At 39.0% G+C, this 23,460-nt stretch overlaps 1 protein-coding gene across 2 annotated transcripts; it reads right to left on the minus strand.

Moving 5' to 3' along the window:
• Window positions 1-1,048: 1,048 nt before the first annotated feature.
• Window positions 1,049-22,582, minus strand: DHCR7 (7-dehydrocholesterol reductase). Of its 2 annotated transcripts, XM_067558211.1 has the most exons (9): window positions 22,462-22,561; window positions 15,196-15,277; window positions 9,966-10,069; window positions 7,694-7,916; window positions 5,753-5,843; window positions 4,971-5,184; window positions 4,460-4,664; window positions 2,303-2,434; window positions 1,049-1,713 (listed from the first exon to the last, which is right to left on the minus strand). In XM_067558211.1, exons 3-9 carry the CDS (start codon window positions 10,061-10,063, stop codon window positions 1,249-1,251), a joined length of 1,428 nt encoding a protein of 475 aa, XP_067414312.1. In that variant the 5' UTR covers window positions 10,064-10,069; window positions 15,196-15,277; window positions 22,462-22,561; the 3' UTR covers window positions 1,049-1,248. The 2 variants fall into 2 exon arrangements, with proteins under 2 accessions (XP_067414312.1, XP_067414311.1); XM_067558210.1 differs by lacking the exon at window positions 15,196-15,277 and having other exon boundaries at window positions 22,462-22,582.
• Window positions 22,583-23,460: the final 878 nt, after the last annotated feature.

Consider the following 23,460-nt stretch of genomic DNA (forward strand, 5'->3'; position numbering starts at 1 on the left):
GGGCAAGGACTGTATCCAGTCTCTTTGGAAAGCTCTAGCCGCTATTGTTCATGCAGCATCACCCAATAAGACATGGTCCAATGGAGAAGGGGACACTCGGTTGGGGTGGGGAGAGGGCGGGGTGACGACACCTATATTTTAAAAACACTGAGTATTCAACAACCGTGCTTTTTTCCACTTGCATGCTGAAGCCAGGGATTTATCCTCCATGTGGTTTTTTCAGTTACAGATATGATTTTGGTCACAAGTGATGAAGATTCAAGTCCCCCCAGCTTGTAGTGTACTCTGCGGAAGATGTTGTGACATGTTTGAAATAGTGACGTGGCGGGTCTGGTCAGGACCGGCTGAGTAGTGAATAGGTTATTTAACCTGTTCTGCAATGTTATCTCATTGTGTTTTGTGCCAAGAAAAGTAAAAATGCTAGCTAAGTCAGTTGCTATCAATAAGCCAATCCCTGCTAATTCCTAGAGAAAATATGTTATGCTGTATAAAAGCTTGAAATGCGAGCTACACCATGAGACTCCGCCATGAACTCACATGAAGTGTCTGGCATTCCCCTGCAGTCACTTCGCAGAGCCCTAGGGTCTCCCTCTGCTGTTCGGAGCATAAGGCGTATTAAAGCTAAGTGTACCTAATTGATGTGGACGTGTTTTTATTCCTTACCTGGTAATCCAGAACTGACAGGCAGCAGTGCCTGGTATAACACACCTGCAATGGAAAGATTTCTTTCCCCTTATCAAATATTTATTTAGAACCTAATTCACACTGCAAACAAACTATGCGAGACTAAAACAGGAACATCTGAGAACTCTGGGCCACATCCTCTGCTGCTGTGTATTAGTGTAACTACCAGCATTGTTTCAGTGATGTCTGTCTATACCAGCTAAGGATCTGGCCCAATATTCCCCCTCAGGCCTTCATCCTTTTCATATAAAGCAATAAAATGTTAGAAAGAACATTTCAAGATCTAGATTATAACAAAGGTTCTTCAGTCTTTAACTTTCTGTCTTACTTGGAGAAAAAGATCACACAAAACATTAACAAAGAATTAAATATTAGAGCAGGCCATTTTACTGCTACAATGGTCTAAAATAGCTATTGGGGACATGTTACATTAGAAGGTGAAGAGTTATTCTTCAAACCACGCTTTCTCCCGCACAAGATATCACAGAAAACTGGAAATTGTTTTTGCTGGTGTCAGGCAGTTCTCTTCAAAAAAAGATAGGTTTTTGTCTGGAACTCTCAGTCTTAAAATACTCTTGGAATTAGTCGGTAAGGAACTGCAGTAGTGTAGTGCTTCCAGTCCTTGCCGTATTTGCTGGAGCAACGGTGTTCATCCCTCATGCAGCGGTGGGTCAGCAGAATGGTCATGTAAATGATGTAGAAATAAGGCAGGATGTGCCCAAAGCCACAAGTCAGGCAGTACGCCAGGGAGCCCATCAGGTCGCCTGTGTAGTTAAAATGGCGAGCCACTCCCCAGAATCCTGAAATCATCAGCTTGCTGTAGTGTTTGGTCCCATCCACTGATGTGTAGGAGCATTCAATGTATTTTGGCTTCTTCCCCCAGATCTTGCAGTTCCCATCCGTGCGACGGAAGAGATCTTTTTGGTGGTTGGTCATCCTGAAGATATAATAGCCAACCAGTCCCAACAGCAGGATTCCAACTGCATTCACTATTGAGTGTTGTACAGGATGGTAAACCAAATATAAACCCTGTCGAGTGAGGAAGAGTTACAGTGAATTTGAATCTAATGTAGTTTGTTAAGTTAGGCATCAATAGATGTTTTATTTTTCTTGTAAAAATTTCTGACTTTTATGCTTCATTACTTATACTCACTTAAAATCTCTCTCTCTGTAGTTAATAAATTTGTTTTATCTAATCCAGTGTGTTCAAGCTGAAGTGTCTGGGTAACTCCATTTGGGGTAACAATGTGTGCATATTATTCCCTTAAAGGAACAATGGACTTAATAGATTTGTACTGTCCATGAGAGGGCTGGGCAGTACAGGACATACATATCTGGGGGGGTAAATGGGAGGAAATCTGGGATTGGGAGCATGTTGGGATCATTGTGTTAATTTTTAAGGCTGGTAAGAGCCAAAGTATGGCTGGCTGGCAGGGGTCTAACAAATAATGGTTGGGAACCACTGCTGTTAGCTTTTTACTACGATACGCAACTCAGTTTACCTAGAAGCCATTTATTTAGGATGCTAGTCATGCCGCCATTTCTAGGGTTTCTATATTTATTTTTAACTTGTTCTGCTTCCATGAAAATGCTATTCCCAGTGCAACTACATTTTTACCTGCAGAGTGTAGAGGTAAGGCAGCCAAACGCAGTCTCCCCAGCCCAGGTACCATCCAAAATGATCATGGCAGATATCAATAGTTTTCAGATACCAAGCTTCATTCCAGAAGAAGTCCAACACATAAATACCCTGGAAATAAGTATCTTATGCTTAGAACAATGCTCTGTTGCAATTAAAACATCTGTCAGCCAACCAGTGTCATTGTACTAGGATCAGGCTGTTGGTTTTATCCAGCGGCAACAGTCTGGTAACCTTCCTGCATTTTTACAATGGCAAAACAGTTGGTTTAAAAATATATATATATATATATTACCACAATTGTAGTAATGGATCACATGTACAGTTGTAGTTTGGTACTTTCAAGGTGGCTAACTTTTTGGAGCCAAGCCACTCTAGGCAGAAAATAGTAACAGCACAGCCCTGCTTTGGGATGGAACGTGATGTTTGCATGCAAACAAAACCCACTTAAACCCAGAAAATACCCTTTAGGCATCTCACTGTACCTAGGTAATCAATCACATCGGATCATGAGATCCAGTGCTAATGTAGTACACACAAAAGGCACAGTGGTTCATTTCAAGACACAGTTGAGTGTTAGTCTTTGGCCTGGTCTACACTGCCAGCAAAATTTGGCAGCAGTCAACAAGGGTTACTCAAGCTACTCAGAGTAACTTGCGTAACTCCTGTCGACTTTGTAACTTCTGTTTAGTGCACCATCTCCACTGTGCTGTGCCGATGGGAAACAAGTACCTGTCGACGCAACACTACACTTTTTGGGGAGGTGGTTTTATTAAATGGACTTCCAGATGGATTGAGCACGTCTGGATCGTTTGCTGCTGTCAGTGTAGACATAGCCTTTGACTTTGTGTTGGTTTTAGTTAGCTCCTTAATCTATATAGGTTTGTGACAAACTAGATCAGCTTTTACATGACAGAGATTTCAACGTATGCTGGTCACAGCAGGATTACCAGCAGCCACAGCAGGAGGCAGAAGTGACTGTATTGTCTTTTAGACCATTTCCCTATACTCTGAAATGGACCAGAATGAACTGCTCTGGTCCAGTGGTCTTGCTTCATGTGCCCAGGACCAACAGCTTTCAAAGCCTGACCTTTCTCTTTTGCTTTAACTCATCACCCTCTCCTTTATTTTGGTCAACCTCATGCCTTTGTCTCCTCTTTGTTCCAGTTCCTGCCTACTCCTCCCCCAAACTAACTATCCCTAGAAACGTCTTTTTTATCCCTAACTAAACTATCATACTAAAGAAAAAGCCATGTGATGATTTTAGGCTTCCACACCATTCTAATATCTTTGGTGCCATGTGGCTGAAAATACTAGCAAGTCTTTTTTAAATTGAAAAAAGTTCTCTGCCGGCACAAGGCTGGGATTCTAGCAGTTATCAGCCAACATCAGTCCTCATTTAATAAATCCAGATGATTAACTTTTTTTAAAAAGTGTGCATATTTTGATTGCACAAAAAGTACACTATAAATCAGGAAGACTTTTGAGATTGTTTATAATGTGCACTCAAATATAGCAGAGAACTTTTAAAGAATAAATAATTTGGACACCAGGAGTCATGCCAAAGGGATTTTGCTGTTCCACAGGTGTGAACATCTACATAAAAGCGTTAGCTAACAGTTTTAGCAGCCATTACTGCTGTTTTAGACTCCATGGTGGGAAGGTGCAGTGTCTCTCCCTACCAGGTGAACACCATCTTTTGGCACAGAACATGACAGGATGCTGCGTTTTGTGCACGCAGCATCTGGAAGGAGGGAGGTCGGAATGTGGTGTAACAAAAATGACATGCAGCTCTAATCTTGGTCCCACTGAAGTCAACTGGAATTTTGTCACAGTCCCAGGGAAAGGATCAGGCCTGTTTCCAGACTATAGAATGAAAGACACAATTTGTTTCTTAAATGAAGTATGTCCCTGATCCTGAATCAAACTCTGTGGATGTGGACGTGCTATGCCACTGACTTCGGTGGGACTCTGCATGAGTGTAAGGGCCCACACTAGCAGGTCCTGATGCATGATCATGGCCGAGGTTATTCTATGTGAACAAGAAATAAATGTACATTCAATTTTATCACGAGGATTTAGTTGGTTTTAATATCCAGTTTCCAACAAGGTTTATTTCCATCATTCCAAACTTACCTGTAGGACATTGACAAGGATCATCGAGTTGGTCACCTGACCATACAATTCCTGTTGTTTGGCAGCATAGGAGTGGTTAATTAGAGTCCAGGCTATAATACCAGGCCGGCCATTGAAGAACAGCTTGAAATCAAACCACTTCCCTATTCGAGGGTTAAATTCAATCCCCATCATATAGTCATAAAATAAATTGCCGGTGAATTTGCTAAAAGGTATACAAAAATTGTAGAGATAAATAATTTGCTGCATTTGCATGTGAATGTAAATTTGAATATAGGTTTCAGTTGATTTTCCAATACATGAACTATTGTCATTTTGTGACCTGAAGTTGTGTTAATACATGAACCAAGTCATTATTAATTAAGATGATACAGGTTGATCCAATGAAGGTAGTACCTTATATTAAAGGTAAATTCCCACTCTAAGATCATCCTAATTTAGTTTTGATATATGTTCACATGTCAAATTTCCCAACAACACTGCATTATATGAGTATTAAACAAGAACATACCAATCATCAGGGTTACTGGGGAAAAAGTAGCTTTTAATCATGGCAAATGTGGAAACTGCGTATCCCAGAATATTAGCACACCATAGGAGAGGAATCCAGTTGTCAAAAATGATGGTGGGTGAGAACCAGTGGAAGTAGTGAGCATTTGCAAACCAGAGAGCATGGGTAATGATCCAAGCTTGAAGTCCATTGATTTCATATTTGTTTACTGTGCCTAAAGAGGAAGAGTTAAATTGTTCAACGTTCTGCAATACTGCATGAATTAAGTACAAGAGGAATATGCCTTTTATTAGCTTTGGGCATAGACACTATCTCAGAGTACAACTCCATGGGTCATTATGAAAACGAGTCTTTCTATTGGCCTCTTTGCTCCTCCTGGAGCACTTAAAAGATCTCCTTCTCTCAAATACTCAAGTCTTATTGTGGCCTTCAAACCAACAAGACCTGATGACACTCTGGTGTAACTATCAACATAGCTGTCTAGGCCTGCTCTTGACTTCAGAAAGCAGGGGTGAGGGGTTGAGTGGGTAGGGAAGCATGTTTCTTAATTGAAGTTAAACAACTCAAGATAAAAATCACAGCAAAAAGACAAGGAAGTGTGTGGTTTTCACACAACCTACTTCTCTAAAGTACATGATGAAAGTGTTTGTCTACATTTCCCACTTCCAAATATCCAGATTAAAATTCAATTAAACTATAGCAGATAAGAGATCTAATGGAGGTAGTGTCGTTTAAAAGGATATATACATTGTATGTTCTAAGGGAAAAAATAAAACCCTTACCAGCAGGAGTCAGAGCACCTTCTTGTACTCCTCCTACATATCCAGGTAGAAACTTGTGGCAGAAATCAGGAACTAATATATATAACATTACCTATAATGCAAAGAATGTACAAATAATAAATAATCACACACACGTTTTACAAGTTAGTATTTATGTACAAGACCCAGACGTTGAAAATGCAGATATGCAGACCTACCAAAAGGCCATTTACTTTAATGTCATAAACCGGCATTCCTTGCAGAATTTTTGTATACAATTAAAAATGTATCAAAGTATATCAAATTGAGCCTAAATAATATTTTATAAATGCTAATACAATAGACATGTTTCCATTAAATTAGAGGGAAAAAATGGAAGAATATTTTTTAATAAATATTTTCCGCAGTATTTGCAATCACATGTTAGTTAGTGGATAAGAACCTGAAGTTGATTAGGAGCTGACTGTAAGCAAAGTTGAAACTAATCTATTTTCACTGAATAAGATGAGAAACTAAAGTACAATAAAAAGAGAGAAAGAATTGCATACAAAATTACAAGTACATTAGATGTAAAAGTAGCTCAATTTCTGTAGTATAAGCATAATAATAGTCTACTAACCATAACAGCCAAATATTTACTTAGCCTTTATTTAAACAGCTATTGAAGCTACTTGATTATACCCAGTGAGAACTCTGGGTAATGCACAAAATTGTAAAACTTGATTTTTAACCTGTCTGTAACCCTTTAAGATCACCTCACGCTATACGGTAAATAAAAATAGATTTTCCGGGGTTGGAGGGAAGAGGGGAGGTTAAAATTGATTTTTTATTTAAATCAGATTTTTGGTTTTGTTATTTAAATTACAATAAGTTTTTCTTTTTAAAATAAAACTGTTTATAAGAAAGTTTAGGCCTTAACATGTGTTGTATTAAATTCAGATTTTATTTTAATTTAGTTGTAAATGTGAAACATATTTTAATATGAGAAGTTAATGTATCCCAAATATTTAAGGTTGTTTTAATAAAAATAAAATATATATGCTGTTGTGTGTGTTTAATTAAATTCCAGTTACCATCCTAATGCAGCTTGACAGAAATCATGAGCAAAAAGTGAATTGTCTAGTAAATAATCAATATATCAATCACCATTATCTAACATACTAAAGAAAGTACAACAACAATCTGAAACTATTAAGCTATACAATTGTTTAAATAAATGTTAAGTGTATCATCCTAAGTACCAAATCTAGGGAAAGGCTCTATCAAGTTGTAAATCAACATGTTTTAATGGTTTCATCAAAGAATGCACCTTTCTTTAGAAAATAACTGAAGTACAAATGGAGAAGTTGATTAAAATAAATGATTTCAATCCAGGCTTTCTACTCGGTGATTTAAATCGCTTTGATTTAAATCTATCTCCCATCACCCAGTTATTTCATATAACTCCTATCAGAGCACATTACAGTGCAGGGCAGTCATATCGCCTCCAGCTGTGATCTTGTCAGTTCTTAACAGAAGGGCTGAGTCTGTCCTTGGATGAGATACTCTATTAAAAAACCCACAGCTTCTGCAGGAAGTGATGTTGGTGATTCATTTGGTGGCATCATCCCCCTGAGTCAGTCAGTACTGACCCCAATGTCCCAGCATGTTGTGGAATGAGACTGGGGAGGAAAGCTGCTCTGTTGTAGAAGGATTCTATCACGAGGCATAAGTGGTATTCCGACTACAGTGATGGCAAAGCAATCCGTGTGCATGTTATGCTCAGTTTGTCAAGTGCTTAAATTCATATAGTTTATGACACCCAAATAGATCTTAAGACTTACTTTACTTCTTATATCCTTTTCACATAAAAGGGTTCACTAGAGAAGTAGTCATGAAAGGAGATAAGCATCACATACCTAGATCAAACATGTGGAGTCATTATTGGACTTCAGTTTGTAATAAAGCAACTCAAAGATTTACCTGGAAAGTGACCCAAAATACATAGATGTTAGCAGCTTTCCAGCTCAAGGAGGGAGTCTTGTTCCAGATGTCGGACAGATGGGAATTTCCTGTGAGCACGTCAACGATGGGGTCCATCAGAGAGCAATGGTACTGATCACATGACATTATAAAGTAATATACGATGAGTGGAGAAAACGTAAGCAGGAAGAGGACACTGGCTAAGGAAAACCAGTCTACCTCCCTGTAACAAAGACACAGATTATCTTCGGAAAGGAATTTTGCATCGAAACAATGGGTCTGTCTCCACTGAGCTTCAGTTTTAGAGAGTTTGTCAGTTACACTAAAATGTGCTGCTTTATAAAGCATGCCGTATGAATTCATTTGCACATTAGCAAAAGTCTACAGAGCAGAAACTATTATGGTAAAATAAAATACTCTGAGAAGAGCAAGCCAGGAGAGGTATATTGTATAGTTTGTGATGTGCTCTCTTGGAAGTAGCTATTTGTTGCCAAGCTGAGGAGGTGAAGGCTGAGCTTGTGTTTAAGGCAGTGGGCTGAAACATAGGAGACTCATTCAAATTCCTGACTCTTCTACAGACTCTCTGCATGACCCTGAGCAAGCTATTTACGTGTCTCTGTGCCTGGCTCCCAACTTTCCATCCTAAAAAGGTGGTTTGAGGTCTATTTATTTAATCCACAATGGAACAACTTTAGTGGGAGCCATAGAGAGAAACCTTTATTAGCATATTCCATAGCTCAGTGGTCAGAGCACTCTGAGAAATGGGTGATGCCTGTTCAAATCCTTTCTCGCACACTAGCAGAGGGAGTAGGGTGGAAACTGAACTTGGGTCTTCCACATCCCCTGTGAGTGTGCTGAAAGTTATAAGATGGGCACTGTGACAGACTGACAATATCCTTACTGAACTTTACTGAATTAAATTAAACCTTACTGAGTTTGGGTTAATGCCTCAGAGGTACATTGTATTAGAAATGCAAATGTTTATGTATTATTGAGAGACTGTATGGAATTTCTTTAGCAGGAACACAACATTAATGCAGTCTCCAGCAGGGATGAGAAAGCTCAACAGTATTTTGGGAACAATATGGGTGAAATGAATTCCTTAGGAAGTACCTCAAAGTAAGGGGAATGCAAATTCTCCCCTCCAAAGCCAACCTTTTGAAAAATAGACCCTGGGAAAAAAGACTTATTGTATACTAATTACCTGCTTCTGGAAACTCCAGATCTCAGACCCCTGATCTGGACTAAACTAGTTAGGAGTTTGCTTGTTCTGAGCTGAAGCTGTGATAAACTGGTAACCACAAGGTATCCCTTAGGGTGGGAAGGTTGAAGGAGTACCCCTGCTAGAATCCATGTTAGGACTGGGATTAACTTTATTAACGTGTGTGTAGGTTTTTAATGTGTTTTCTCTGTAATGCCTTTTACCCTATGAATAAAGTAGGCTTGCTTACAAACATTACCGCACAGTTCTACCGATAATCACTCTGTTATTAGTCTACAAAGAGAAAGCAAGCAGCTCTGCTAAAGCAGATTGTCTTCACTGAGTAATACATGAAGGCAGGAAACTGTTCAGCCTGGACATACACTCGTCAGAAGGGAGTGATTCATGGGTCTCCTGCCAACAGAGGCAACAGCTGTGGAGCTGGAAGCCTGAGAGTGGACACCCCTACTGGACCACTGAGTGAAAAATACAGGTGCAGTTGCCCTGAACTTCACCACCCACCACCATCTCCTTCCCCTCCAGCCAGATTTTGAACAGGAACTGACCCAGTAGGCAGTCTCTGAACATGCCTACCAGATTAGGCCCTGACGCTAACACCTATTTTCCTTTGGATTGTGGATTGCTCTGGGGCTTAGGCAGAAGATAGGCAGCCATATGCCTAGAACGAGGCAGCAGTGTGCATGGAATTTAGGAACTGAGTGTGTTCAGGCACCTGTAGAGTTTGGGAGTTTGTGGATCACAGTGAAGCCTAAAACTGAGTTAGGCACCTACCTCTGGGGTGCCTAAGTGCCTTTGTGACTCTAGCCTAAAGTGCTGTGTGTTACATCTAATAACCCCCTATAGCAAGTCTGTGCTACAGCAGTATTCAGCCATGTTGCGGTTAGGTTTTTCATACTGTAATTTAGAATTCAAGGCTGGTGCAGCCTTTGTTTATTGAGGGCCCATAGTCTTTTGAAATATGGGGCCAAGCTTGTAAGGAAAGCGGTAGTAGCAGGAGTGGACAGTATCACATTTGGAGTCTATTCAGTCAGCATGACAAGCCTCTCTCACCAGGCTCTTCCCCATTGGCCTTGAGATGCTCCAGAACCATTTGGAATGCGCTTATGTTTGCTTTCTTCAGAAGATTTTCCTTCCTGAAAGGCTGCCATTGGATCCTACATAGAAGAGGATTACATTGTGTTATACCATCTGGTTCCCCAGCAATTCATTTTGCATTATCCTTTATAAACAGAGATTTCTGATAATCTTGAATTATATCAAGCATCTGGACTCCTATTAAAAAAACAAAACAAAAAACTCCTTATGTTTTCCTGCATGTAAGATTGTAACCCAAGATATTGTCGATGCCAGGGGGCCCCATAAAACATATCGCTCAATCCAATGTTTTTATTAACACTATATAAGGCCTGGGAACATTGCAAAGGAAAAATAAGATTGGGACTGTATCTTAACTCCTTGCCCCCTCCTACACACACACTTGGTTTTTTTAGCACTGTGCAGACTGCCTGAAAAGATTCTGCCTCCTCCATTGCCCCCAACTAAAGGTATTTATTCTGCTTGGTTTTCTTTATCTTGGAGTAGTTAGTGTGACGTCAACCCCAGTCTCCCCTCCACGCTTTAAGTTGAGTTGCAAGCCTTAGTTAAAAGCAGAGCAGCATTTTCATTCACTACTATTTTAACCAGAGTTAAAGAACACTTTTTTTTGGCCATATAGTCATATCCTATAACTTTAAAAACAAACAAATAAACCACATTATCTCACAGGTATTTGTCAGGCATTTGACAAAAATTAAATAGGTATGATTAAAAACACCTCAAAACAACAAATACAATGCCAGAGTTTCAAGCACTATAATGGATTCCTGGTCTATACCTTGAATTTGATCTTCAGGCAACTGAAATTTTCACACCTGAGAGTTGTAATTAAACTGATCTATGCCCCAGTGTAGACAATGCTAGCTAGGTTTTATAGAAGAATTTTCCATTGACCTAGCTACTACCTCTTGGAGAAGTAGAGGTATTACAGTGATTTAAGAATCCCTTCCATCACTGTACAAAGTAAGCGTATACACCCCATCACTACAGTAACTCTGCTGTAACATTTCTATGGTAGCCATTCCCTAAAAACACCTTACCTTCAAATGCTCAGGTTTCATTTTCTTTGTACCAGTAGAAAATTATAATCCTACTAACCCTCCAGTCAACTACAGTCTTTCATGGAAGACAAGGCAGACAAGTAGCAGTTACCCTTACCCCTGCTTCCCCCAGCCTCAAATAACAAGCTTTCAGAGCTTTAGTCATTTAAAAAAAAAAAAAAAAAAAAGCAGCATATAAAGTGACAAATCCAGTGTGTTTTCATTTGTAAGTCACCTCTAATGCAATGTTTCTCAATTGGTGTTCCACAGAGCCCTGGAGTTCCGCGGGAACACTATTAGGGTTCCATGAGAAAGTGACATCGCGCCACCGAGAGCAGCTGTTCTCCACGCCGCCAAAAAAGGGAAGATGTCCTGGATTTTTCGGCAGAGGGTATCAAGTATGAGTGTAATTTCCCCGTGGAGTCTAAAAGGTTCTTATGTCGACTTTTTTTTGGCCCCATATATAAAAATACTGTTAAGAGTTTGGGGGGTTCTGCAATTATTTATCGAGTTCAAAAGGGTTCCGTGGCCAAATTTAATTGAGAAACACTGCTCTAATGTATTCAAACACCATTTTTCAAAGCAGTGGCACACACTCTTGGCCCAACCGGGGACCCACTGGAAACTACATCAGATTTCCAGCCAACCTCCTCTGTAATAGAGTCTCCCCACTTTCAGTGTTGTCTCTTTTTTTTTTAAAAAATGAATGAATGAACAAACACATAAAAGGTCCCAACTAACCAAACCATAATCTATTACCAAGTAGAATTTAAATCAATCAAATTTACTTCTCCAGAGTAAGGGCCTGGATAGCACTGTCTCCCTGTCCACATAGGCCCATCTTGCAATACAAGAAATAAAACAAAACAAAACAAAAAAAACCCCACCAACCACTAATCACAGCAATATGAACCATATCATTAGGACTCCTGTAAGCACTACCTAAATATCAGGTTGATAAGGTTGATTCTCTTCCTCCCCATTTCTAGTTGTAGACTGCCACAGGGTGCTTCATCAGCTAACCAGTGAACAGCACCGCCCACCTGTTCTCATGGTCTCTCAGGCTGTTTCCTTTTCAGCACCCATGCATTTAACTTTCAGTTTCAAGGCATAACAAAGCATATGACAAGTACCCGTATACAGCTGGAGATGACTTCCTGACAATGTTTATCCTCTCCCTACCTCACCCTCTGACCTCTCCATGATCTTCTGTTCCTCTCAAATATATGTCCACTGGATTACTGACTGACTTGTCTTATTAGCCCAGAAATTACCACCCAGTAATTCCCCCCTCCTCTCTCCCAGCTATAGAAACTGGCTTCCAATTAAGCTTGCATTCCAATTAAGGCTTCTCTGTGCTGCAGAAGAAACGTCAGTGTCCTGGCTGCTACTACAGCTAGCACTGTCACAAGATGTCAGTTCATAAATACCTTTGTCCCCAGGTAAGCTCTCTGAGTATGGCTTACCTAAGCTTTCTGCTACGTACATAAAGGGTGTAATTGTTGATTTGACCCATCCTAAGGGCCCCATGCTTCTTACTTGCACCTTCATTAGCAAAACTGCTATAGACATCAATAAAAGTTTTGCTCAAGTAAGGAATGCAAGTTAGATCATGAGAGATGCCAAGTACTAGAAACTTCCCATTAACCTCAGTGGGGTTATGACAGGATTATCCCTGATCTAGAGTAAAGTTCAACTGACTCCATGATGTATGAAAGCATTAGTTTTTCTGCTCCTGCTGCCAGGACTAAATGGTGCTTGTTTGTTTTTAAATGAATAGGAAGTGCTTATAAAACATTTTATTGCCAAACAATTTCTTTTCAAATATGTTCAAAGGCACTTGGTTCTCATTGCATAGGAAGCTCACTGGAAAGCCTTTTTTTGGTCATCAGAGTTAAACTGCACTCCCCCTAATGGACTCAAATAGAATATTTACTCAAAAAGTTATAAGCCTCTGAAAATAAGGATTTGTAATGGATTGCCTTCTTAAACCAAATAGTTGTTAGTGCACTGATGGTATAGTATGGCTTGTAATGCACGTTACATGACTCAGCTAATTAATTTAGTAGTTTCCCCAGACCTTTGGTTAAACACTGTCACAAAACAGACTTCCTGTGAGAACCTCTCCCACACTTGGTAAAGGAAATTATGCCAGAACACTAAGCCTCGTCTTTTCCCTTTTCATTTCCCCGGCTAGTGTCCAACTATTCTGTCTGCCACAATTTCATGTTTCTTGATGGTCTGCCTCTGCCACAGCTTTGAAGGTCTTGACTATGCTAGAAAATTACCTGTTTTTGAAAACTGCCACCCCACCCATCCACAATGTATGGGTCAAGTCTGCTTTCTGAAAGGGGTGGTGATGGGTGTTTAATCTGCTTGATGCAGGCCAGCTACCCACATTCTGGTGCAGTGTGCTTGGAGAATAGTGAAACTTGGAAAGTGGGGGTAGGCAGCAAGAAGACAAAGGAGAAGGTAAAAGCAGATTAAGCACCATAAAAATAAATCAGAAGTGTCAAATTCAGCCAGACTTGGATTAACAATTTTTTTCAATCACTTTCTTCCAAAACTGTATTTCCTTCAACCTATTTCAAGGGTTGCGTCTTTCTCTTGTTTATGTGAAGCAGTATGAAACTTTAGAGTACTGTTTCTTCTATCAAATGATGATCAATGCATCAGTGGACCATGTACATTAGGTTTTCCATCGTTGTCAGCACTGGTAGAGCTGCGCCATTGCTTCAGCAATGAGGGGAAGGACTATGGTAGATGAGGCCTTAGTTACACCATAATAATACAAGTTAGAGAAGTGACTTATTAGGACACACATAACTATCTCCAACGTCCACACACTATAGTTTTCTTTGTGCTTTGTCCTAAATTTCCTGTTATCAGATGTTGACTCCTAAGGAACCTGAAATTTCCCTCAATTACTTTTGCACCTGAACTGCCCTTCCTTTTCTTTAACTTTGTATTTTCTGCCTCTGGACAATACAAGAGATAAGCAGATTTCCTCCCAAGGTAAGTCAAGATGTTTAGAATCTACTTGTTTATTGTTCAGGAAGGAATTCACTAGTGGCTACTAATTATGTAAGTTTTAGATCTCTGAAGTTTTACTTAGATATACCACAAAGCAAGGATTTATTCCTCCATGAAAACAAAGACCACCACATGTATTTATTTGATATAAAGGGAATACACCTGGTTAGAAGGTGAAGAGATCTTGAACACCAACATCAGGACCACAGGGACTATATATTTCTTGTACAATCAGAATGTAGGGCAATTTTTTTTCTCCTCTACCCCATAAATTTGAATGAAAATCTATTTCCAGAAAAAATTAAGGATGCATTATGTGAAATCTCCCTTGCTGCAAATTAAGCCAATTACTTCTTGTGAGACATTGAGAACAATTGATCACCACCCTCTTTGTAACAGCCCTTAACATATTTGAAGACTATCATCAGGTCCCCCTTCAGTCTTCTTTTCTCATAACTAAACATATTCAGCTTTAACTACTCATAAGTCAAGTTTTCTAAATTTGTCATCATTTTTACTACTCTCTTCTGGACTCTCTCCAATTTGTCCACATCTTTCTTAAAGTGTAGTACCCAGAACTGAACATATACACCAGCTGAGGCCTCACCAGTGCCAATTAGAGCAGAACAATAACCTCCTGTGTCATAGATATGACACTCCTCTTAACACACCCCAGAATGTTAGCCTTTTTCCCCACTGCATCACATTGTTGACTCATACTCCATTTGTGATCCACTATAGCTCCCAGCCCCTTTTCTGTTGTACTGCTGCCTAGCCAGTTATTCTCCATTCTGTAGTTATGCATATGATTTTTTCCTTTAAGTGTAACATTTTGCACTTGTCTTTAATGAATTTCATCTTCTTAATTTCAGACCAGTTCTCTTATTTGCAAGCCAGATTAAATTCTGACCTTGTCCACAAGAGTGTTTGTACCCTTTCCCAGTCTGGTGTTATCCACAAATTTTTATAAGACGACTCTGTATTCCATTATTCAAGTAATTAATGAAGTGGACAAGCAACTACACATGAGCTCCCAGTGGGATGATGTGGCAAAAAAGGCTAACGTGACCCTTGGATGTATAAATGGAGTAGGAGTAGGGAGGTGATTTTACCTTGGTTTATGGCCTGAGTGGGAGCGATGCTAAAATACTGCATCCTGTTTTGGTGTCACATTGTAAAGAGGATGTTGAAAATCTGGAGAGGGCACAGAAAAGAGCCAAAAAAATTATTCAAGGGCTGGAGAATATACCTTACAGAGTTAACAAGCTCAATTTGTATAGCTCAGGAGTTCTGTGGGTCGTGACCCCAAGTGGGGTCGCTTCATCAGCAGATGGGGTCACAGTGATCCTGAACATGAAGAGGATGTCATTTTACAGAATGGCCTCCTCCGCACAGCGTGACCTCACATGAACTGTATGCGCAAGGTCATGTTGCACAGAGGATGTTATTTTGCTCTACAAAACGATGCCCTCCATGCAGCATGACTTCACACACACATCATGTGTGTGTGAGATTATTCAGTCCAGAGGATGCCATTTTGTAAAGCAAAATGTGTACAGTGTATGTGAGGTCACACTGCATGGAAAACGCCATTATTAAATGGCAACTTCCATGCTTTCTGGGGTAGTGGGAAAACACCACATCTGAAAATGGGGTAATGCAGGGAAAATGTTTGGGAACCGCTGGTATAGCTTATCTAAAAGACGATTGAGACTTCACTTTATTATGGTGTACAAGTATCTTCATAGGGACAAATTACTGGTTAATAAAGGGCTCCTTACTGTAGCAGGGAAAGGCAGAACAAGACATAATTGCTGCAAGTTGAAGCCAGACTAATTGAAATTGGAAAATAAGCACAAATTTTTAGCAGTGAGGGTAATCAACCAAGGGAAGCGATGGATTCTCCATCTCTTCAAATCAAGAATGTATGTCATTCTAGAAGATACATTTTAGCCAAACACAAATTGTTACTGGATTCAATACAGGGGTTAGTGGAAGAAAATATTGGGGATTTACAGGAGCTCAAACTAGATGATCTTCTGGTCCCCTCCAGCCTGAAAATCTCTGACCTATGAAACCCAGTTATTGGACATTCTGCATACACACCTTTATAAAAAAAGTTTCATCCTCCATGTGAATGTTTGGTATAGTAGCTGGCTGTCTGGAATCAGATTATGGACCTTAAAAAACTCATTTCAGGAAGGACACACTGCACCAAATTATACAGCAATTTTATGCAGAAATTCATGAAGAAACTTTCCCTTCTGTGCAATGGGGTCTTATACAAATCTTTTGGAATGCTTAAATATAGGTGTCTTGAGTGATCAGCACTAACAAAGAGCAACAATTGCTCAATTAATTACAATAATTTTATTATAATAAATAACTTTTGTTTATTTTACAATTTTAGCGTCAAAGTGAAAAGTGCAATGGATTATGTCAATTGAGTACCATGCATTTTACTAATTTCACTTGCAGTTAAATCTGTTCACAGAACAATTCAAAAATTTGACTTTTGGCTATTTCCATAAGAGATTTCTGTTCACAAAAGCAAGTAAGTTGAAAGAAAACAAGAAGCAATTTTGGTGAGTGCATCTCAGAAGTAGTGCAATACCATTCGCTGATTGATTTTTGTCTGAACAAATGCCCCATTCCTGAAAATCCTTTATCTACCCTCTTTGTAGCACTTTGCCATGTAACTTAAATCTAGCACTAATATTTAAATGAATGTTTCACAAGTTGATTAGTTCAATAATCAAAACGATTTACAAAAAACAGTAGAGCTTACTAAAGCAAAGTTGTTTTCATTATAGGTAAAACATTATTGGGATAAGATACAAACACAGGGAACCATTTTGTATGTTTCCACAAACTTGGTCAAATTGAGGGCTGGCATTTCCATGATGGAATGTTGGAACTGAAAGGAGGTGGAGATATACTAGCCACAGACACTCAGAGTTCTCCAAATTCCATGAAAGAGCACCAAGCCACATTGCTGCTGTATGTGTCTCACTGCAAAAACTAAAGACACTAGCTGGTTCAACTGTTTATAGTATATAGGAACAGGGTCGTATTCCTTTAAATAGTTGGTGAGCACACTAGGGGTGTTCACTGTTTTTTATATTTTAGAAGTGATCACAAATCATTTAGAGCAGCAGTATGCAATTAAGCTAGGCAGCGTATTTTTACATATAGTTGATAAACATGATGTTTGGGAGCAGAGTGTGCTCAAGCGGTGTTTTCATTTTTTTTTTTTTTTTTTTGTGTAATGAGTAAAAATACACAACCCTAATAATAAAAGGCTTTTATATCCATAACACAATTAAACAAAGTTAGATAAAATTATATATGTACCTGAAGATCCCTAGGAAGTATGCAACCAGGAATCTGCAGGTGTATATTGACCATCAAAGTCACGGGACATAAATATCCTTGCCTGAGTGGGCAGATAAAGGGTTTTATGACCCCACCAAATGAGGCTAAGGAGGAAGTAGATAAGTCCACTAGCTAGCAAGGTCTAACCCCTAGGCATCAGACAACTTGATAGTCACCAATTCCAGAGGTGTGTAGCAGGAGTAAAAGATGAGTAACTCGGGGAAGAGGAACCATATATGGATGGTTGGGAGGGCACCTGGGAGGTATCAGGTCTGTTTGGTGGCAACTAATCTCCCCATTTTGCCTTGGCATGAGCTTGGGGTAGAACAGGGAAAATGGTGCCGATCCCCTCAGAATGGCTCCTCGTGCATCTGCTCCTCTATCTTCACGGACGGGAGTGTGCACAGAGTAGGGATAGGGAAGCCACTGGATGTCTCAGCAGCTTTGGAAGAGCACTCCCAGTGTGGCATTAGGGCATTATCAGGGTCTACGCCTGTTAGCTCTCCAGGAACAAACCTGGGCTGGTCCATCACCGGGGTCAGATGTATCTCATAATGATTAAAATTGTTCTGTGCATGTGGGGAGATAATACCCCCATTCCCTAATCTTCTGATGAGCCCTGCCTCAGACAATAGAGCGAGAGAGAAGCACATTTGCATGAAGCAAGCATATCTCATTTAAGAAAGAAACTGGCAACCTCATGAGCAAGTCTAAACCCAACCACGTCTGAAAGGCATCTCCAGAGACCTGTCAAACTCTGGAAGGCCACGCACAAAGAAGGTCTCACCCACTGTTTGAGCAATGCTATGCCTCAGATTCAGAGGGTTAGTGCACTTGGTATGTCATCTGCAGGCAAACATTACCCTGTGGAGCCCGTATCTGGCTTCCCCATTCCCTTTTTGGAGCATTATTTAGTCCTCAAAGAAAAAGAATTCCATTTTAGTGACCTTTGCAGTACCTCCAACCACAAAGATAATCATAAGATTTAAAGAGTCATAAGATTTTAAGAATAAGTTTTGGGTTATTTTTATTTGCTTTCTGGTGTTTGAGTCTTTAAAATTCATGCTTTCAAGCTCTCCCTCCACACCCCTCCCCCAAACCATGAAAGCTAGAAACCTTCATTAAAAAGAATTGAGACTCTCAGATAACAACATGATTTCAGGAGCTGATGCTTGAAAAAAAAAAAAAAACACAAAATATTGAGACTTGTGATCAAATTGAAGAACTTAGCAACATTGCATTTGCAGCAGCATAACAGTATAGCTACACCAACACAAACCTCTCACGTGGACACACTACATCAAGCCTACTGCAGTGCTGTTACCTGAGTAACATACATAAAGCTAACTTTACATCAGTGCTGCATGTTTACGTTTCAGGAAAAGGATTGCACTGGTGAAAATTTCTCCAACAGTAGAAAAGTCCTTATTTAGGAAAGTGACCAATGCCTTCAGTCACTCTTCCTCAATAAGAGTAGGAAGCAGAGACAGAAACTCAGAATAGCTGAAGGTAGGTGGGATGGATCCACAACATTCGAACTTGTTCACCAGGATCAGAATTTTCATAAGGCCTCAGTTTCCATTTAGGCACCTAAGTGAGTGGCCAGACTTAAGACAACTCAGCATATGTTTGCAAACATATCTTTGGTGCATTCACGACCAGATTTTCAAATGGGAATGGGGCATTTCTGAACATCAGACCCCAGTTATGAGTGCCAAGCCCTTTAAAAATCTAACCCAAGGTTCTCCCTCTCTCCAAAACAAAGAGTTCTGGGTATGCAAATCTAGAGTGCTGGCTGAGGCCCAGACCCAGCTGATCTATCATTAATAACACCATAATCCACAGTTATGAGATTAACTGACCTACACAAAAAACAGATAGAAAGGAGAGACACATTCAGAGCCATCATCACAGAATACCAAATGGGGTCATGCCTTCTCATTGGCCTCCAGCCCTCCACCTGCAGAGCATCTCAGGGGCTGTCCACATGGGAAAGTTTTGCTGGTTTTACGGATATAGCTATTCTGGTATAATAGGGGTGGACAGTCTGATTCCATACGAGTGGCTTTTTATGGTATACCTTAAACCCCTTTCCAGACAATATAAGCTAAACGGAAAAAACACCACTCTTATACTTGAGGCTTAGAGTGGATTAGATTTTTTTAATAGACATATATCGGTAAATGTGATTTCAACATACATGCACATACTGGTGAAAAAAATATTTCCATTGATAATTAAAGTTTACAGATAGGAAAGTAAAGAAAGTAAGAGGAATGGCTGTTTAAAAACCTATTAGAGTTTGACTTAAGGATATATTTACTTTATATATTGACACGTGATGTTGACAATTTGTGTTTTAATGGTTATAAAGCTTTAACTTTTTGAATCTCGACATCTGTCATTACATAATTGTTGTCTAACTCTCCACAACTATGAAAATTTAAATAGATAAAAATTTAAAAGTGCTTAAAAATAAACACCTATATTACCCATTGAAATGATAAAACAATTAAAGTCTAATTCTGCCAAACTACTTCTACTGGAATAAATATCCACGGGGATGGGATATAAGATATAACAACAAGTTAAAATTCACACCTTAAGTTACACTGAAAAGCATTCCCATGCAGACAAGTCCTACATTTTCAACCAAACTCTGGCAATAAAAACAGCCAGCCAGCCATGCTGATAATAAATTAGTATATCTTTCCTGCTCCAGAAACCTTCCCACACAATTTACCTGACTAGTTCCAAGGCAGCAAAGGTGATTAATCAAACTAATATTGCACAAACACCTGCTGATTGTTCTTAATTATGACTCTCCACTGAAATTTTCATTTTCATCTTCTTAGCTATTGAAATTCCTTCATCTAGAGACTTCCTGAAACTTTCTCTCTTAAAGTTCAGTGGGTCCTGAACATTGTGAACTTGCTACTTCTCTGACCCATCCTTCAGCATCTTGAGTAGAGATGGGTCTGAAGCAAAACTCACAATCCAGAAACCTCCATCGGAGAGGAATTTATGGAAATTTTCATTTCATTTTCATCGGGATCCAAACTTATGGGATCAAACCCTTCTTTAATCTTTGAGGTTTCCAATCAGTACCCCCATCCAATTGGTTTTGGTTTTTAAAGTTCCTGCATAGGCCTCATTTCTATCCATTGGGGGATACACTTTTAAAATTATGTAACCTTATATATTGCAAACTCTGCTCTGTTAGACATTTCCCCATCTCATAAAGCCTTTTTCTTTTTAGTGCTGTTTCCTTTGTGACCACTTTTTAATTCAAACAACCCTTCAAGTGGGAGGTGTGACTAGAATAGCTATTAGCTCTGTATACTACTTTGGGAAGAGTACAGCAGGTTTTAAGCAGATATCATTGTTTTAAATTTTATCAGTTAGAACTGGGCTATATTCATCATATTCCTATGTGCAGAATTCTAAAATATTTTTCATCTTTTTAAAGAATGATTCTATTTATTATAAAAGCACAAATTGTGGTTTTGTAGTAGGGAATAACACAATGATCATAGCGTAAAAAATATACAAGTCATTTTAAACAATGGCAGTTAACACATGGTTATCATTGTAGTTTCTGGATTGTGAGTTTTATGTCAGGCCCATCTCATCAGATTGATTTATGAAATCCATAGAGCACCACTCAAATGCAACCATCTCTGGAATGGCCGAGAGCATTCAACACCTGCCAAACAACATGTGGCAAAACTGAGGGAGTGAAGGTGGAAAAATTTTGACAAAGCACATTTGCATGAAGCATGATGAGATCTTTAATTCACAGAAATAAGACAGGACTTTTGTTATTTATTGATTTTGTTTTTAAATGAACTCTAACTCAAATCAGCTCTTCTATGAGATATCGTACGCTATTTTGCATGTTGAAAGAAAATAGCCGCTGTTCATGGATGATTAACTAAAAACCATAATAAAAGTAACAATGGGTTCCCTAGCCACCAGTCTCGTATGCATTAAACAGATGAATTTTTTAGCACATTATACAACATCCCTCCCCGCCCCAAAAAAATCCCCACATGAAGCTTGTTTCTTATTACACAACTAATAACTGGAAGATTAAACTATTGCTGATCTCTTTCATTCCGTCTTGCTTTAAATGCTATTTTCCCTTCCCCCCCCAAGGACCAATATGGCTCCGAACATAATATTTAACAACAAAAAATACACATTGTATGTGCAGATAAGTCCTTAACAGATGAAGAATCAACTAGTATGGAAGTATGAAGCTTGTTTTACACTGTGGTCAGTTCATATATATATTTTATTAAAAACAGAAGGATTTTTATAAACAGCTGTTCTTCCAATTTCCCTGTAGAAGCCTAAGATCATGCAGCAGCTATTTTCCAACATCATTTGGGTAAGAAAAGTCTCTTATTCCCTTGTTGTATTGGTCAGATTGCTTTCTGTAACTTTGCAAACAAATGCTGCTTTAAAAAAAAAAAAAAAAAAAAAAAAAAAAAAAAAAAAAAGCCATACAACTCTCTATCAGCATGCTGTTAAAAGGCAAGGCAGAAAAAGGAGGCTGCAAAAACAGTCTCACAGTATGGAGCAGCCTGCCACCAAATCAGAAATAAACAGCAAACGCAAAATGGTCACATTATACAGGCCCACAGCTACCCCATTTCTAGCACAGGTCAGAAAACAGGATATGAGAAAGAGGTTGAGAAAATCACAACAACAACAAAAATCCATTTGAGGAGGGGGAATGGGGTAAGAGGGGCAATCAAATTTTTATTTTTGCCTACATTTTCTAACCATATTTTATCTATTACCACTAGAACCTGTTAGAATACATTTTCCAAGGTGAGTATTTTGTCAGATCAATAGTTATTGATACACTACACACTGTTGCTTATTAAGAAAGGTGCATACAACTGATTTTCAAATTTACTCAGTGACTCTGATCTATTTCAAATAAATGTTTCTATTCCAATTAGAAATCTGATTACAATATAAATACTCCTTACCCCCTCTTTGCTTGTAGATCCACCCAGCCAAACTCTTAGTCTCTTACAAGTACTAAAAAAAAACAGGCTATTGCACGCTGATTAGAGCTCTGTTTAGTCTTTGCCACTCCCTCAGGAGTTACATACTAAACCTCATGTCCAATCACCTGCAGGTTCTCTTAAACATCACATGGTGCTACACAGCTGGATTGGTGCAACAGTTTCAAACCACCAGCCTGCTCATGAAATAACCATGACAACAACCACCCTATGAATATTTTGTAGAAAAAAATCTAGACAGATAAAAAAGCGAGCTATTTATCTTTTAATCTGAGTGCTCTGTGCACCTGCAGTCTTAAGGTTTAGTCTGAAGTATTGCATTTGTGTCTGAGTTATTTATGACTGCAGCAGAACTCTGCCTGTGGATTGTGGTGCAAAAGTTAAGTTAATGATTGCAGGAATAATCCATTTAATTTTTGAATTAATCATACTTTGCATGTCTACAGCACCTTCTACCTAAGAATCTTACTGTGATTTACAAACATTAATAAAGCCTCACAAGACACTTAACTATAGAGCTAAAAAGTAACATAAAAACACCCTGGTGTTATTAATCACTTGAATCAGAGAGAGACTAAATATTACATTTTATGAAGTTTTCATTAAATTTGGGCACCCAACTGGTGTCCAAGATTAATGGACATTTTGAAAATGCTGATCTTTACATGTAAGAGATTGGTGACTAAGGAAGCTGCTGTTTTCCATGTCCATCCATGACATTTGTCTTTCTACATGTCGGGGGCAATGTACTCTACAGGGATGTGATTTCTAAAGCAAACTAACAAATTGCACATTAATTGATCTGTGCAAAAATTTCCCTTTTTTGCTTTAATGTAGCATGGATCCTTTAGTGCATGTCAGCAGCATTTAAAGGGATCAATTAATGCACAACACATTAGGTGCATTTTAGAAATCACTCCCCTGTACAGCACATTATCCTACCATGTAGACAACCCCTTG

The sequence above is a fragment of the Emydura macquarii genome, unplaced genomic scaffold (assembly GCF_026122565.2).
Source record: "Emydura macquarii macquarii isolate MOO-44397 ecotype Brisbane River unplaced genomic scaffold, CSIRO-AGI_Emac_v2 contig_1876, whole genome shotgun sequence".
In the NCBI taxonomy this organism is placed as follows: domain Eukaryota; kingdom Metazoa; phylum Chordata; order Testudines; family Chelidae; genus Emydura; species Emydura macquarii.

What these genes read in the sequence shown, in the direction of transcription:
- DHCR7 (XM_067558210.1), bottom strand. Translation starts at nt 10,063, where the DNA reads ATGGCAGCCTTTCAGGAAGGAAAATCTTCTGAAGAAAGCAAACATAAG. An exon ending in AGGTGCTCTGACTCCTGCTG is followed by an intron (nt 5,185 to 5,752) that starts GTAAGGGTTTTA and finishes CTTCCTCTTTAG; the next exon opens with GCACAGTAAACAAATATGAA. An exon ending in CTTACCTCTACACTCTGCAG is followed by an intron (nt 1,714 to 2,302) that starts GTAAAAATGTAG and finishes CTCACTCGACAG; the next exon opens with GGTTTATATTTGGTTTACCA.